Genomic DNA, 18,336 nt, shown 5'->3' with positions numbered 1-18,336 from the left:
GGCAAGGCAAGTAATTTGCGCCCCCTAATCCGTGGATTTGCGCCCCCTAACCCGTGGATTTGCGCCCCCTAACCCGTGGATTTGCCCTAACCCCAGATGTTGCGCCCGGTGCGGCCGGCCCCCCCTGCACCCCCCACGCTACGCCACTGTTTGCGGGGGGGGGGGATGTAAAGTGGCTTGAATTGCCTTTGTTTGCATGAAGATACCCAGATCTTAGGGGCAGAAAACCGTGCCAGAACCCAACAGGTGAGGCAATCAAACGTTAAGAGTCTGGGAAGCTGGCATGGAACAGTGGGAGCAGAGTGCTGGGGAATGATGGCAGTGGGAATGTTGCAAGAGCTCTAAATCACAAGAGAAGCAGGAAATGTTTGAAGTGTGTGTAGGCACCAGGAGTTTCAAGTGTCTCTGGTGTACCAACAGCTTCCATTTGTGACATGCCACTTTATTTTAATTTATTACATTTGTAACCCATCACCTTTGAGCAGCTCAGGTCAGAGTATGTGACAAAAGCACCAGTGATGTCCAGAAAGCTTTGTGGCAGAGTGGAGGTATCTAACCAGGCATCCCAGGCCAAAGTCTAAAAGTCTATGCTTTACACAACAGACGTTCTTCACAAAATGCTATTACTACACTATTTTTTAAAAAAATAAATTTAAAAGACCATTGAAAAAAGCATGTATCATTTAACAGTGCACTAAGCAGAGTGATCTAAAACAGGCACCGTCTTCTCAAAATAATGACAGTCAATAGACGATTCCTCCAAGTGGTGGACTGATGAGGAGGAAACCTGGAGTGTGCTACAACTGATCTGTGGGGAAGGAGGTCCCTGAGATTGTGAACTTGGGAGAACACAAGAGGTGCCCTGCAGTTCAGCACACTCTGAAGTACATTTTCAAACACCCTCGCTGCTCTATGGTGCCAATGAGCAAAACACAGTGGGACTGAACCAGCTCACCCCTCCCTCATCTTACATGCTTGGCATACTTGTCCTCTTAATTTATTCCTGACCCCCAAACCCCAGACAGCCTGACCTTCTCTTTTTTGTTATCCTTTCTGGTAAAACCCTTTTTATGAGTAGGGCAGCACTTCAAGCAGATGGAGAGTTAACTTATTTTCATTGCTGGGGGTGGGAGAGGGAGAGAATAACAGCTTGCAAGGAGAAAGGGTCGCTTAGTGTTGCCTTTTCCTGAAATTAATGTTGTTTGGTTAGGTCTATTTTTACAACTGATTGCAGTGTTGCTTTATGGCTAGAGGAGAAAAGTTTTCTATCTCCTACTCTTCTTCTCCCCACCACCACCCTTTCCCTCCGCCTCCCGCTAGTGGAGTCCTACATTCTTGCTTCCCAACATAAAAAAAGGAGAAAAGCGCAAAACACAAGAGTTATTTGTTAGCAAAGGAGCTGCTATCAAGAGCTGCTTCTTTGTGTTTGGGGCTGGTGCGGTGATTGCCTTCCAGCTTTGGGGAAAAATTGCTTCAACTTAATCATATTCACATGACAAACCCTAAATAAAGGAGGGGGGGAGAGGTAATGCCAAAAAAAAAAAAAAAGAGGACCTCGGAGAAGTCGGAGAGCGGCAGCTTGTCCTCAGGCAGAGACAGAAAGAGAGAGAGAGAGAGAGAAAGGAAGGAGAGAGAGAAGCTGTCAGACTTAGGGGAGGGCGCAGCTTTTCTCAGACGTGCCGTTTTAACCCCACTCGAGACGTCGGTCCAGTAAGGAGGCAAAAGGCTGCCGATCGCTTGCAACAAAGGCTCGGGACTTCCCTCCTGGCGTCACTCCGGAGCTGAGGCGTGTTAGATCCTCTGCAGGAAACAGGTTTTCCTTTCTCGTGCTCCGCTGCGTTGCTTCATCCGCCGCCGCCGCTCTTTCCTTTCCTGGCGATTGCCAAGCCCCGTTTCGCCGAGGAGCCTCATGCTCTGTTCAGCGCAGCAGCCCAGGAGGCAGGATGGTTTCTTCGCCGGGTCGGCGAGGCGCTAGCCAGGTGCTGCCGCGGGGCGATCGCCTTCTCCCAGCCTTTCCCCTCGTGCTCTTGCTGCTGCTCCCGCTGCTCCCGGTGCCCGGGCTGGAAGTGCAGCACAAGTTCGTCTCGCTCACGGCCACCAACAACTTCGCTCTGGATGCGTCGGGAGGCAAGGTGTACCTGGCGGCCGTCAACCGGCTCTACCAGCTGTCGGGCCCCAACCTGACCCTGGAGGTGGAGGAGCAGGTGGGACCCAAGGAGGACAACCCGCTTTGCCACGCTCCGCAGCTGCCCCAGGCGTCGTGCGAGCACGCCCGGAAGCCCACCGACAACTACAACAAGCTGCTGCAGCCCGACCCGGAGCAAGGCATCCTGGTGGTGTGCGGCTCCGTCTACCAGGGCTTCTGCCAGCTGCGCAGCATGGACAACATCTCCGTCGTGGCCGTCGCTTTCCCGCCCGGGGCAGGTGGAGGCGGCGGCGGCGGCGGGGGGGACCAGGTCACGGTGTTCCCCAGCATGCTCAACGTGGCGGCCAACCACGCCAACGCGTCCACCGTGGGCTTGGTGCTCAAGCAGGCCGGGCAGGACACGCGCCTGCTGGTGGCCGCCACTTACACGGGTTTGGGCAGCCCCTTCTTCCCGCGCAACGCCAGCCTGGAGGACCACCGCTTCGAGAACACGCCCGAGATCGCCATCCGCGCTCTGGACGCCCGCGGGGACCTGGCGCGCCTCTTCACCTTCGACATCAACCCCTCCGACGACAACATCTTCAAGATCAAGCAGGGCGCCAAGGAGCGCCACAAGCTCAGCTTCGTGCGCGCCTTCCTGCACCGCGGAGCCCGACCGCCGCCGTCGCAGCCGCCGCCGCCTTCTCGCCCCGGCGAGGAAAAGGGCGCCCCCAGCGGCCGGAGCCCCTACGCGGGGCCTGGGGCCTCCCTTCTCCCCGGCGGCGCCCCTGCCCGGAGCGGCCTCCCGCTCTCGCCTCAGGCGGGCGCCCCGCTCGGCCGCTACGCCTACTTGGCCCTCAACAGCGAGGCGAATGCGCGGGAAAAGGAGAGCCACTCGCACAGCCTGCTGGCGCGCATCTGCCTGGGCGACCCGGCTGAGGCGACGACTCTGAACGGCAGCAGCGGCGGCGGCGGCGGCGGCGGCGGCGCGGAGACCAAGAAGCTGACCGAGTCCTACATCCAGATGGGGCTGCAGTGCAGCAGCGGCGCCTGGCGCGGAGGTGGGGCGGCGTCGGGGGCGGCCGGCGGCGGCGGCGGCGACCTCTTCAACCGGCTGGTGTCGGTCTTCCCCGCCAGCGCCGCCCTGCAGGTGGGCTCGGGAAGCGCTTCGCCGCCCCAGCCGGAGGAGCTGCTCTTCGGGGTCTTCGAGAAGGCCTCGTCGTCCTCCTCCTCCGGGACGGGGTTTGGGGGCCGGCAAGCGCCCCAGCCCTCGGCGCTGTGTGTTTTCCGCTTCGCCGAGATTGAGGAGGCCATCCGGGTGGCCAGGAACTCTTGCTTCGTGGCTCCCGACGCCGGGCTGGTCACGGTGCTCGACAGCGTGGTGCAAGGCACCGGGCCCGCCTGCGAGAAGAGGAAAATCCAGGTAAGGGAGAAGGCGGGCCACCAAGAAGGCCTGCCTATCAGTGTCCACAGTTAGGCGAAGTTTGGCCAGCTTTTAGTGCCAGGGCTCTCACTACCATGTATTTTTGGGGGGCCCACCTTGTTTTTGTAGTTTTAGGTGGTTTTAAACTTGTTTCCCATGGTGCTTGCTAATAGCAATGTTGCGTTTTAATTTGCTGCAACCAGCCCTGGGAACTTAGGGTGAAGGGTGGGTAATAAATTGTAGTATGATAATGCCAACAGTGATAGAAAGAGTGCAGCTGAGCATGTCCAGCAAGCTGAACAAGGACAGCCACCCTTCATAGGGATTAGGAGGAAGACTTTGTGGGATGCACCTGGGAAAGCAGTTCCAATGTTAGAAGCAGAGGACTGTGTCATTCAGGTGTGTTTTTGGGCTGGGCTGGGCTGGTGATGACTTACTTGGGAACCCCTCTGTAAGTAGCTGCAGCACAGAGAGTTATATTGGAGAGTGTCCCTTTTGACTGGGGAAAAGGAAAGGTCAACCAAAACCATCAAGGTCATGGAGCACTGTGTCCCCATTGAGTAAAGGTTAAATGGGGGCAGTGTTTTTCAGTTTACCTACTTTGTGGCCGAAGGATTGGATAGGGGCATGATAGAAGTTTATAGAATTGTGCATGGCGTGTGGAGAAAGTGGGTGGAGAGACATTTTACTCCTCCTTTGTAAGTCCAGAACTTGGGGTCACTAGATGAAATGGATTGCAAATAGCTTCAGGACAGCAAAAGAAATGGCAGGTTGCTTACCTGTAACAAACGTTCTTTGAACAGTCTGCTGTGTTTCAGGCACGCATTGCATAATTAATGTCTGGGATTTGCTGCCATGCAATTAGATCCTGGCTTAGTTGACTTCAGAAGACACTTTTTGGATGTTTACTTTAAGAGTTCAACCTTCAGTTTATCCAGGCATGGGAATCTGAACTGTGACTGCTGTAAAAACCATAGATGGGGAACTTTTGTCTTTCCTGATGTTGTTGGACTTCAACTCCCATTATCTCTATTAAAAGGGAATAGTTAGGCAAATTCATGGAAGATGATTCTATCCTATTGCTGTCAGCAAGCAGTTGCTGGTGAAGAAGTAGCAGGGAATGGCTGCTGTTTTCAGGCCCTGCTAGAAAGCGTCTGTTTGGCTACTGTTGGAAGCAGAGTAATAGATTTAGGTGGGCTGATCTAGCAAGGTGGTCCTTAAGAGGTCTATTTGCATCATGTGTATCTCTGAAGAAAGACTTATTGTGATAGTAATCCGGTTTCCTGGGCATTTTACTATTCGAGAGCAAAGTACAGATTTTCCATTGGGAAAACAATGTGGGTGATGGAGAAAAGAGAAATCTCTCTGATGAAGCAATCTGCTGAGGCAATTTTGGAATCAAGGTACATTGTTTTGGTAGAATATGGTGCTGTGTTTCCCTTGGTTAGATGTCCTTCTCTTATGTTGTCATCTCTCCACAATGCTGATTGTGCAGATTTTGCACAGGGAAAGCTCCTTAAACAGTCAGTGTAAGCCTTGGATATAGTTCTTTGTACAGACTTCTAAAAAATTAAACATTTATATCATGTGCAAAGCAATATGAAAGTTAAAAAGACATACTAGCCTGCCATCGTAACCCTACTTACCTTCAAGCAAGCCCCATTGAATTCAATAGGACTTACTTCTGAGATGACATGCTTAAGATTGCACTGTAAATCTGTAGTGTAGCTTAAAAAGCAATTTCTAACCAGTTCTTCAAGGCTTCCTTTGTTTTGTCCTGTTTTGTATTGCAAACAATGAACTTTCATGTATCTGCTGACAGTATCCTTCACATGAATAGACTAAATCAATACATTGGGTCCAAATATCACTGAGCTTTGACAGATTGATTTAGAACCCAGCATCTTTAATTTTTGTATGTTTGATTCTGCATCCCAAACAAATTGCAAATCTGTTTCTGTGTGCAATGCCTGCTTTCTTCTATTTACTATCATTATTTACACTTGCACCCCTCCTTTCACTTAAGGAATGAAGGCAGCACACATGGTTCTCCAGTTTTCTTCTTGCAACAACCCTGTGAGGTAGGTTAGGGTGTGATACGAATACAAGAAGAGCCTGCTGGATCAGGCCAGTGACCCATCTAGTCCAGCATCCTGTTCTCACAGTGGCAAACCAGATGCCTGTGGGAAGCCCACAAGCAGGAACCAAGCACAAGAGCTCTGACCCATCCTGAGGTTTCCAGCAATTAGCATTCAGAAGTATTGCTACCTCCAGCCATTGAGAAAGAGTGTAGCCACCATGGTTTTGCAAAACCGGGGTCTTAAGTGCTTACACTGGCTTTTTATAATAGTCACATTTAAAGCTTAGATTGTTCTCAACATTGGTTTTTGTGTGTCTGTTACAATGCATGTACAGAATAAAAGGGACCTGAATTCAGAATCTATACCTCTAACTTGCAATTTAGCCATGTTAAAGTTCTATTCATTAGCATTTCCTCCTCAATGGTTGCAGCTGGACAGTGTAATGGGTGTTGGGGGCCTTAGGCTCTTTTAATCCCCTTCCAACTCCTGTGGATAAAAGTGCGTAATTAATTAGGGGATTCCACATTAATTTGAACACAGAATCTCAGTGATCAACCCTGCAACAGTTGTTGTTGTTGGCATCTGTCTTGAGAGCCAATGGAGTGCACCTTCGGGGGTGAAGTCAAACCACTGCGTTAGCAGCACCAAAATGACTTCCCTGGAGTGCAAGCCTGGGCAGTGCGTATGGGGGTCCTGGGCTGCCCAGACAACAATACACACCCACCCCTCGGCCTCACTGATGTGGTCCAAGGAAAGCAGAACAATACGTTTGGCACCAGCTTGGCTGCAGGGGTTGCCAGAAGGAGGTGTACAAGGCACCATCCAATTGTCTTAGAGACTTCACTCTGGATTTGTGTAGGGTTTACTCCTTAGCCTTTTCTTCTCCCAAAAGCATCCCGCAAGGCAGCGGAGGTTTTGGATCAGAGTTTTCCTTCTCCTAGATGGGCTACCTTCCTGGGTTGACGAGCCCCATCTGCCCCTCACTTCCCTCTACAGCATCTGCAGAAACTGCTTTCTTGCCTGTTGGACACACTGTTGGTCTCGTCCGCTCAATCTGCCAGAGCCTATCTTTGCATGCAGGCAATGTCCCTAACTCAATGAGGGCTTGAGACCCATTGGCTACCCTCACCTGGTTTAGCCAGCCAGTCAAAGCCGTTTCCAGGGTATGCCCACTCTGACACCTTCTAGGAGCCACAGGTGAGAGCTGAGTACAGGGTGGGGACTAAAGGTGGACTAAGTAACCCAGAAGGAGCATGCCTACCAGAGGTATTATCCACCCCCTAACACCCCATACATAACCTGCAACAGTAAACCTGGTGCAAAGTACATTTTCTTCCCTAGGTCAGGGACACTCCACTTTCAGATTTACTGGTTCATTCAGCACTCCCTGCAGTGAGAGGGGAAGGAGCAGAGGTGAAAGTGTACATGTTAAGATCCATATCCCAAAGTGATGCTGTGCGTGGGAAAGAGGGAAAAAATGTTCCCTGAAGTTTTGGGTTGTTTTTTGCTGAAAACATTTGGGTTTTTTCATACCCATGATGACTATTAAATCCATTACCAGTTCTCCTAATGCATCGTGTGGGTCCTTAAGGCCACTTTACATATTACAGATTTAGAGTGTGTATTGTCTTGTACCCCTAAAATGTTTGAAGCTAAATGCATGTGTCTACTTCAACTCAAGCTATGGAGAGTGACACACTATGGAGAGTGACAGTGACTTTGGGTCTCCCGGTTGTGTTTCTTTGTGTACACTTGGTGAAATAAAAAGCATATGGTCACTTTATATGTGGGCCTTCTCGGTAGTGGCACCCGCCCTGTGGAACGCCCTCCCATCAGATGTCAAAGAGAAAAACAACTACCAGACTTTTAGAAGACATCTGAAGGCAGCCCTGATTAGGGAAGCTTCTAATGTTTAATAGACTATTGTATTTTAATATTTTGTTGGAAGCTGCCCAGAGTGGCTGGGGAGACCCAGCCAGATGGATGGGGTATAAATAATAAATTAGTAGTAGTAGTAGTAGTAGTAGTATTGGTATATTGTAAGTACTTGCTAAATGTGTGCTTCATACCTGCAACATAGCGAGTATCTTTTAGGGGAAAAGATGGGTGAAGCATGGTGATCATCTTTCCCCCCACATAGCTTATATTCAAGCAGTATCATATATCAACCCTAGGTACATTGTGAAAGTCAGTTGGGTTCTTTTGCAGTTTACAATGAAGCCAAATGTGCAGTGGTTTTGTGCACACAAATGCATAAAGAATTTAACCTCCCCCCCACACACTTTTTTTAAATCAAGAAGTGCCTTTCTTCCCAAGTTCTCTGTCCTAAATGAACCACTGGTGACTCATAGTTTTGCTTCCCCCCACCCCCACTCCCTGCTCACCCACTTTTGGTTTTTTTCTCTTAAGAATGTGTGTTCCATTACAGTTGTTCTCTTCCCACATATTCCTGCAGTGGGGCAGCTCTTGTATGTGTAAAGTTCAGAGAGATGGGACACAGGCTGCCTTGTTTTACAGCTTTCAGGGTGAAAGTTTGCTATTGTCAAAATTTGTTACCAACTGGACATAAATGTTAGTGTCGGCTGAATGTCAGTGCCTGTTTTTCCTTTTTTGAAAAGTTACCAGGGCTGCCTTGTTTTCTCTTCCTCTGGGAAAGATGCACAACACATTTCTTCCCGGGGATAATGAAACATCTGTTTGATTTCACAGAGAAGCTGGACCATGAAAGTTTGCTCTTCTCTCTCTGTCTGCCTTCCACTGGCGGTGTCAGAAAGGAGTTTTTCTGTTAACCAAATGCATTTGGCATGGCATCTTCAATGCTTTGCTAAAGTTTGCAGCCTCACTGCAGTTAATTCATAGATATGCTTCAGTAATCATCAAGTACAGGTTTTAAGCTGCTACAGCCAAGACATTTGGTAATTGGATGGTGTTTCAGTTAATTCCTTAAGGGTGAATACACTAAATATTGCACCGTTATGTAATCACATGTCCCACTGTAACTAATTTTTTAAAGCTGAGATTCTGCTTTTTACAGTGGCAGAACTGTCGACTGCTTTTAGAATCAGATATTCAATTCTTTGTAGGGTGAAGCTCTTTGTTGGGTAAAGCCCATATTTGGATTTTAAGAGGGGCCTAAAAAGAGGGCAGTGGTTAACTGAACATTTTGTTTGTTTTCCTGGGGCTTTTGACTTCTTTGGTGCATACTGGCCACATCTTAAATTAATCATATTTAATTATATATTAAAAATGATTAATTTAAGGACACTGTTCTTCTTTTTAAATTAGTTTAGACTTGTAGGGTATATTGCTGATATAATAATAGGGTAGATAAATATAAGCATTCAGACATTGATATTACAGGATTGGAAATAAAGGGAAAGAGAAAGAAAGAAAATCATGCTTCTGAAGTAAAAAGCAAAATGAAGCCATCCAGCACAATCAGTATGCCCAAAACTGACTTGCTTTGGGACTGTTTCATTTCTTTCTTTGCTTAAAACAACAATAAATATGTGCCCAGACAACTGGGTACCTTTGTACATATACAACAGTAACTTTTTAGTATGAAAATTGGGGTGGGGAGGTTCAAAGGTACCTTGAAGTCTGCAATACAAAAATGCAAACACAAAGCAACTTGAGGTTGTTGTTTTTTGTGAACCCGGGTGAACAGATGAAAATGCATATATTCAGCATTATTTAAACTAATGGGGAAAACACTTCAATAGAAGCATAACAAGGAAATGGCAGGGCTGAGGGCTGAAGAACTTTTCAGAATATATTAGTGAACATTTATATGGGACACATCCCATAGATAGAAATTTAAGGGGTATTCCTTTTAATCTAGAGTAGGAATAACTGGCGTGAACTGGGACTTCATTTCCCATCATATGTGACCATTGGCCATACTGGCTGGAGCTGAAGAGAGCTGGAAGCCAACAACATCTGGAGGGCATCACATTGGCTACCCCATGCTCTACAGACACATTCCAAGTTAGTGGCTCTAGAACTTGGGTCTTGTCACCAGCACTTCGTTATACAATGGACTTGTTCACATGGCATGGCTTACTAGAAGCATGTGAAAGTGTGGGTCCTGGAGAGGAATTCACAGCTGCATTTTTTTTTAATTTCCATGCTGCACTTAGCTAAGTCAAAGTTTGGCTGAGTGTGTCATCTGAACTCATGCTCATGGTTTAACTTTCCCCTTGCTAACCATGAGCTTGTAACCAAGTTTTAAAATAGCTGGGATAGCTCAGTCGGTAGAGCATGAGACTCTTAATCTCAGGGCTTGAGCCCCATGCTGGGCAAATGATTCTTGCATTGCAGGCGGTTGGACTGGATGACCCTTATAGTTGCTTCAATCTTTACAATTCTATGATTCAATACTAAAACATACACCCAAGTTAGAATGCCTGGGCAAAGGAAAAAGTTTTAGTCTGGCCAACAGGCAAACCTCTATTGAGAGGGCGTTCCATGGTCAGAGCCCAATACCCTTTAACACTTTTCTGTAAATAAAAATACAGTCTAGGGTAGAAATGTATTCCAAACGTACTTGGTATTTGCCTTTCAGTTGAATTTTTAACCCATAGTCAAAAGTAAGGTAAAGGTACAGGGACCCCTGACCATTAGGTCCAGTCGTGACCGACTCTGGGGTTGCGGCGCTCATCTCGCTTTATTGGCCAAGGGAGCCGGCGTACAGTTTCCGGGTCATGTGGCCAGCTTGACTAAGCCGCTTGTGGCGAACCAGAGCAGCACACGGAAACGCCGTTAACCTTCCCGCCGGAGCAGTACCTATTTATCTACTTGCACTGTGTGCTTGAATACAAAAAGCTAACCAGCTTACCTTCAATGCTTCTTGCAAGCTCAAGTGCCTCTAAAAGGTGTTAACTGCTTAGAATAACTGTTATGGCTACTTACAGCAATAAGTCTTTGTGCTAAGGTTGCTTATTTTGGGTTCTTTGTGAGGTTTTTTTGTTTTTTTGCTGCATTTGTATCTTGCCAGGTTGAGAGGCAGTAACTGGGCTCAGGTTTTTTAGTTAGGTGTCTAAGCACTGTAGAACCCATCTTCCTGGTCCTAGAAGAAAAAGAGTAGAAGAAGAAGAGTTTGGATTTGATATCCTGCTTTATCACTACCCTAAGGAGTCTCAAAGAGGCTAACAATCTGCTTTCCCTTCCTCCCCCACAACAAACACTCTGTGAGGTGAGTGGGGCTGAGAGACTTCAAAGAAGTGTGACTAGCCCAAGGTCACCCAGCAGCTGCATGTGGAGGAGCGGAGACGCGAACCCGGTTCCCCAGGTTACAAGACTACCGCTCTTAACCACTACACCACACTGGCTCTCCTAGACTAAGACTATCAGTTATGTCACCCAGTTGCTGAAGTGCAGTTTGTTTTCAATGCTTCTTCAAAGTAGTTACTTAAAAATATTAACTGCCTTAAGTATGTTTGATAACTGAGCACAACAGATAACCTAGAAGAAGTGGAGGAAGGATCCAAATGAATGCAACCGAACACTGGTAAGGGCTCATTATCAAGCCTACCTAGTGGCAGTGAATGCAACAAAGAAGGCATATTTTGCTGCCTCCATTGCAACCTCAGTATGCGCTTTTCTGGGTTGTACAGGGCCTTTTCCAGGCTGGCCCAAAGGAGGTGATAGAACCAACGGTAGCATGCTGTGACTTGTTTACAAAGCATTTTGAGGATAAAATCGCTTGCATGCACCAAGATCTTGACTGCTGTTATGATGAATCTCATGGGGTGTCCAGAGCATAGTCTAGTCCTGTTGTGTTGGGTGAGTTTCAGTTGGTAAGGCTCGAGGATGTGGACAAGGTTTTGACCTATAAAGCCTTAAATGGCTCAGGATCACAATATCTCAAGGACCACCTTTTCCCATATGAACCTACTTGGACCCTGAGATCATCTTCTGAGGCCCTCCTTCGTGTGCCCCCTCCTTGAGAGGTCTGGAGAGTGGCAACATGAGAACGGGCCTTCTCTGCAGTGGCTCCCCGTCTGTGGAATGCTCTCCTCAGGGAAATTTGCCTGGTGCCTTCATTATATACTTTTAGGCACCAGGCAAAAATGTTCCTTTTTAACCAGGCCTTTGGTTGATCTTATTGAATTCCAACACCCTTTTAGAATGTGGCTCTTTTGGGGTTTTTTTTTTTTTAATTGGGTTATAGTTTTTGGTTTGATTTATATGTTGTGGTCTTGTTTGTGAACTGCCCTGAGACCTCCAGGTATAGGGCGGTGTATAAATTGAAATAATAATAATAATAATAGCAGCACAATTCAGCTTCTTTCTGTTTGAGAAATTTGAATAATAAGAACTATCTGCTCTGAGAATATTTGTTCAAGACCTTTGAATAGGGCAGTCATTTTTTTCCCAGGGAACAGGAAGCCATTTCAGAACTGGTAACAGTTCTGCCAACTAGTGACTTGACCTATATTGGCACCACCGGACTCAGAAATAACAAACTTAACATACCCGCAGAAATGCAACCACATCCTGCAAGAGAGCCATTATCCTTGGTGCTGGAGTTTTGAGAAGATAAAATTGTCCGCCATGCACCATGGAAGAGTGGTAGAGAGAAAGAAAAGGAAGCCACTAAAAAAAGATGTGATTAAGTAAGCATGTGATTGACTCACATGCTTAGACATGCCACTTCTTTCTTTCTTTCTTTCTTTCTTTCTTTCTTTCTTTCTTTCTTTCTTTCTTTCTTGCAAACCACTTCTGTGGCCACCAGATCCATTGAGGGAGAGTTTTATAGACATCTCCTGTTTTTTCCATTCAAAAATTGAAGCTGTGTCAACAAATAGTAGTGATGCAAGTACTTTTTAGCAGGAAAAGAGCATAGGAGGTAAAAGGGTTAAATCTTTCCTCCACTCCCTGCTAAGTCTGTGTTGATATTTTGTAAATATGGCCCATCTAAGCATGTTTTTGCACATGTTATAGTCACATCTAGTTTGGCCCTAAAGGTGTACACACGGGTGTACAGGGTGCAAGGTAGAATTTTATTTCATAAATTTATTCCCCATTCAAAAATCTTCTGAGGCTAAAATGTTTCTCGCGATACACTTCAATACCAAAGTCAATAAATCTTTGCAAATAAATACTTTTTTTTGCAATTTTAAAAAGGCAAGACTTGGAACAGAAAAGTACTAATTCATGCTAAAGGACTGAAAGTGGAGATATGGGTCAGAACAGTAATGGGTGAGGTGAGGACTGTGCATGGCACATTCCAGCAGTAATCATGTGAGATGCAGACAGACACATATTGCAAGGGTCACTCAAACTACATGCTTCACATTTTTATGTGACCTTTAAGTATGCCACATCATGTGCTTCATCTAGCTGTGATCTTTACAACAGCTCTTTTAGATAAGTTACTATTATTATCCTCCTCTGTGTTGTAGATGGGGGGACGGAGAGTACAGTAATTTTAATTGCGCATTGCACTGAAATCCAAATACAGTGGTACCTCGGGTTACATACGCTTCAGGTTACATTCGCTTCAGGTTACAGACTCCGCTAACCCAGAAATAGTGCTTCAGGTTAAGAACTTTGCTTCAGGATGAGAACAGAAATCATGCAGTGGTGGTGCAGCGGCAGCAGGAGGCCCCATTAGCTAAAGTGGTGCTTCAGGTTAAGAACAGTTTCAGGTTAAGAACGGACCTCTGGAACGAATTAAGTACTTAACCCGAGGTACCACTCTATAAGTAAGGGCATTAATAAATGTTTCAAATAAATAGTAAGCTACTGGCGAAATTCAAACCAGGAATTTGTTTATCCACAGTTCAGCTGGCTACTACCTTACACCAGTTTTTGTTAAAATGTTACATTTGATGGCACAATTACCCCTGGTTGTTATTGTTTTAAACAAAACACAGTCATGGGAATTTGCAAATTTTAATGGTGGAGCAGTAGACTGGGTATTTAATCTCTTCCCCAACCCAATTGCTTTTCCACTTCCCAGAAAAAAAGATATGGGTTCCTATATCTTTTTCCTGGAGAATGGAAGGACAGCTTTTTTTAAAAAACAAACAAACCAGAAAACCACTGGATAAAAAAAAAGGATACACACTCTTTCCTTGCCAGTCCTCTTGTGAAATTCAGTCTTCTGTGCATGCTTTATTATTATTATTAAGTTAGGGAAAAGTTACTAGCAACTATGTGTAATGTTCCATTTGGCCCCAAATCTAAAGTGTGAATCAAAGAATGAATGCATCAGTAGTTTGTAGATTAAGGTTTACCACATTTTTGTAAGAAGTGGCTAGATTTGTGCACAAGTGTAGGCCTTTTATGATTAGTTGATTATCTTTGGGAGAAATATTATAGTGATCAAGAATCACTTAGAGTCATTTCTAGACTATATAGTCCATCAATTTTCAGTAGAACCTAGAGCCCTAAGGCTGCTCTCCTAAGCGATTTTATTTTAAAGTAGGTTCCATGGATATTAATGGTACATATTTCCAAGTCAATGTGTTTAGGCGTGCAGTAAAAGTTACTTTGAGGCCTTTGAAAATAACACCCGTAAAATTTAATAGATATAAAAACAGAACTCTGTATCTCATCTAGTTGTCATAGCAATTAGAAATTCTTTGACAATTACACAGTTCCATATTCAAGGATCCTGGGTTTCTGTTCAGCACCTGGCAAAATCACAATATTAGAGCTGGAAAAGGTGCAAGAATGGGCTACTGATAATTCATTTGGAGCTATGTAGTTTAGAAGTTTTAAAACTAGACATTGTGTAAAGAAAGTAGAAGTCTTTCTCCTCTCATAACTTTAGAACCTGGGATCACCTAATGATGCTAAACCAGTGATGGCCAAACTTGGCCCTCCAGCTGTTTTGGGACTACAACTCCCATCATCCCTAGCTAACAGGACCGGTGGTCATGGATGATGGGAATTATAGTGCCCAAACAGCTGGAGGGCCAAGTTTGGCCACCACTGTGCTAAACGGTGGGAGATTCAGAAAAGACAAGGAACAAAACTTTATGTGAGCATAGTTAAAACTGCACCTCATGATTTCTTTATTTCATACACTACTTGATATAGGAATCACCAATTTTCATGGCTTTAAAATGGAATCGGACAAATTCATGATGAATAAGAATAATCACTGGCTGTTAGTCATGAAGACTGTATGCTAATTCCTGCATCAAAGGCACCATGCCTCTGAATATCAGTTGATGGAAAACAGCTGCAGGAGAGGCCTGTTCATGTTCCTCTTCTAGACTTCCCATAAGCATCTTGTTGGCCATTGTTGGAAATAGGTTGTTGGACAAGATAGGCTCTTGGCCTGATCCATCAAGACTCTTCTTATGTGAAGACTTGCATGGTTTTGTAGAAAGTATGGGTGGGGAGTAATCATTCAAGCATTGGCAAACCGCCTTTGTGGCTCATGGAGGAATGGCTTTTGTGACTACTCCACTCCTGTCCACACTTTCCTCTCCTTTCCGTACTTGACCATCCCCTTACTGTGTTGCCTTCAGGGTAATTACAGTTCTGTGTAGAAGCAAATGTAAGTTAATCTGCAACCACAAGAATTTATTAATTCTTCTCCTGCTCAGCACTACCCCAGTAAACATAGGATTGAAACATTTATCTCAGTACAATTCATCAAAATCATTATGGGAACCAGTATTATTATTTTTTCCAATGACCTAGATTGATGTTCTGTTTCAGACTGCAGTTTGCCTTGAGCCTTTGCAACCGGGCATACTAGAAATTTAAATAAATAATTAGTTTTTTAAAAATTCTGTTTTAAAATGTTAAAAAAATATATTTCCAGTTGATATAATTTGTGCATAGCTCCAGAAGTCTGAAATGCAGACTCTTATATGTTTGTTCTTCACATTTTCCTCTCTGCGTCAAGGCTTCCAGCTTCCAGCTGGGAGAAGGTGATTGCTTCAAAGTGATCAGGGCAAACAGAAAAGAAGCAACAGGCTAGAGAGCTATTCTGCATTTGCAGAAGTACAAAAGCCCCCAACTGGGGGCGGGGGGAGCACTGAGAACTATGCATGTTCAGTGGCCACCGCAGGCTGACTGGCAACTCAGATGGGGGTGGGTGGGGAACCGCATGGAAGGGGGATGAAACTGAGTACCATAAAGATGAGATGGCTGACAATCTGGAATAGTTTTGCAACGTTTTGTTGTGGGTCCCACTTTCTTTATAGAAGGAGAATGACAGTGAAGCTAAGTGGAGATGCCACCAGCTAGGGAAAATGCACAGGGAGCAAGACAGTTCTTTAAACCTGGATGGGTAGTTGCCTGAGGCCAGGGCTTTGAATTGAGAGCTGGGAACTGGAAGCTGAACAGGAGTAGCCCTAGACCAGGGGTTGTCAAGCTGGTCCCTACCACCCACTAGTGGGCATTTTGGGATTCTAGGTGGGCGGTAGGGGGTTCTACAGCACAAGCTGAGTCCTCATTCCATCAAGCACTGGTGGGCGGTAAGGAAATTTTACCATCAAGAAAGATGCATTAGTGGGTGGTAGGTATAAAAAAGGTTGACTACCCCTGCCCTAGACTAAAAAATAAGGACAGACCAAGTTTCTCCTCAGTTACCTTGTGGGTATGTCCATGGATGGCACAGTGTCTGGAGCCCATGGCTTGTATCCAACTACATTCTATGAAACGAGTAGACCCATTTAAATAAATGAACTTAAGCTAGTCATGTCGCTTAATTTCAATGGGTCTACTCTGAGTAGGATTGGCATTAGATGCAACCCTGTATGTTTACTAAGTATGGTTCTAATTTTGGTATTTCTGCAAAGTCCCACAGATCCTTAGGCCCCACTGCTATACCAACCTGGAGCTGACATAGCAAAAAAGAGGAAGAGAAATGTCATATCCTGGCTAGTGTGAGCTGACAGTGCTTGGGCTATGGTGGTGGATTTGTATTTCTCCACTCCCCCCACCCCCACAACCCATTTAGGATTGCTCTGTCCATTGTATAAACAATGATGCAGGAGATCTGAACCTGACCCTGATCATAACTACTGCAGTGAAAAGCTCTGCTCACACCATCTCTGCCCTTCTCTCTTCTTTCCCATTCAAAAACAAACAAACAAAACTGCCTCACTTCTCTACCATGTAAGGATTTGTCTTTAGACTTTGCACATAACTTTTAGTGCCAGAGCTCTTCTGCTGGATTTTGTTACATCTGAGTAGCAAGCACAGGATCAGGCAGTTAGGCTTTGATGCATGAAAAGCATCTGCTTCAGAGCAGATTTACTGAAGCTAGTGGAAGTATTCTGGGGGAAAGAGGTTTGAAGTTTACACCCTGAGCTACTTAGGGCTTTACAAAAAGTTCATTCTCTACATGTTCGGGCTTTCAGATCTGTTAAAATATCATGTTTTTATCACCAAGCCTGCCTTAGTGGCTGAAAAGCATTACGTTTTGAAAGTCCTTTGATAATTTTGGATTGAAGATTTTACTTCAGTGCGCAGTGTGAAACATGCTACTGTTGTTTGCTTACTGTTTTTATATGTCCCGTTAATTTGATCTCTGAGCCTCTAGAAACATTGACTGGATCCACTGGGCACCTCATTGCTCACCATCTACTTGGAAAGAGTTTTTCATGTCCCCTCCCCATTTTCCTTAATGATCATGAATGCCTGTGAACTAACAAGCTGCTTTTATTTCTGACTCCTTGAACTGCTGGAGAAAAAGGGGATTGTACCGTTGTGTTTCTTTGCACTAAGCCTGTTACCTTGGTTTTTACCTTTGAGGCAGCGAAATACTTTAAATCATTTTGTGTCCCAGCTTTGAATACACAGTAGGAAAAATATATTCTAAGAGCAGCTGTCATGGTGTTGCAGTTAAGGGTCTGTCTCCCTTTCTGTTGCAATGCCACTTTTCAGCGGTTAGTGAATTTCCAAGTGTTTCTTTGCTCATGCACAATTCAAGTGCTTAACTCCTTTTTAGCCTAGATTATTTTGTTCTGTTTGGTTACACCCAGTGTAACCCAGAGCTTCGCATGTAGGATTATAACCAGGGAGACCCTGGTTCAAATCCTTATCCCGCAATGATTGAGTGGACTAGATTAAAAGTGGGTCCAGTGGTCAGGAAGGTGGTTTCTGCTAGGGCTCCACCACCTGGGAAGGTAGCCTGTCTAGGAGAAGGAAAACTCTGATCCTAAACCCATTATGAGGAACAAAGGTCCCACCCTCTGGCTCCCATTGGCCACGTCAGGCCACAATCGCCATATCCCTGGAAAGAGAAGCAGTCTTGGTAGAGGCACAGATGGCCTCAGTGGCAAGGAATGCTTACATCCAGCTATGACTGGTTCACCAGCTACAACCATTCCTCAACTGAGTTTGCCTGCAGTGATCCACTCTCTAATGACCTCTACATGAAGAAGATCCAGAAGCTTGGAGACGATCAAGAAACTGCAGTTAGTATAGAATGATTTTGCACAGTTAATATACAGTTTGAGGAGAGTATGTTACCTCTATCTTCAGGGCCCTACACTTGCTGCCTTTGAGCTAACAGCCCAATTAAGGGCAGCTAAGGAATGATGGTTCATTAACACAGATTATTTGTATCAACTGACAGAGTTTGCTTATAACAAACTAAACCCTGCTTTTACAAACACTAAAGAAAAGGAAGAAAGGAGCAGGAAAGCTAAGTTCACTTTTCATAATACTCAGTGGGGTTTAGAGAAAAAGATACCCCTTATCTTAGGCCTCAAATCATTCCCCTCAAAGAA

At 45.3% G+C, this 18,336-nt stretch overlaps 1 protein-coding gene across 1 annotated transcript in view; it reads left to right on the top strand.

The window, feature by feature from the left end:
* The first annotated feature begins 667 nt into the window (after positions 1–667).
* Positions 668–18,336, top strand: part of PLXND1 (plexin D1) — a 154,274-nt gene continuing 136,605 nt past the window's right edge. Inside the window, exon 1 of the mRNA XM_083602674.1 lies at positions 668–3,548. Coding sequence (XP_083458800.1) covers positions 1,944–3,548 — 1,605 coding nt within the window. The 5' untranslated portion in view covers positions 668–1,943. The remainder of the gene's footprint in view (positions 3,549–18,336) is intronic.

This window comes from Podarcis filfolensis (genome assembly GCF_964270895.1).
Source record: "Podarcis filfolensis genome assembly, chromosome: 2".
Lineage (NCBI taxonomy): Eukaryota > Metazoa > Chordata > Lepidosauria > Squamata > Lacertidae > Podarcis > Podarcis filfolensis.
Note: the sequence above shows the minus strand (reverse complement) of the source record. Positions and strands in the feature narration are given on the sequence as shown.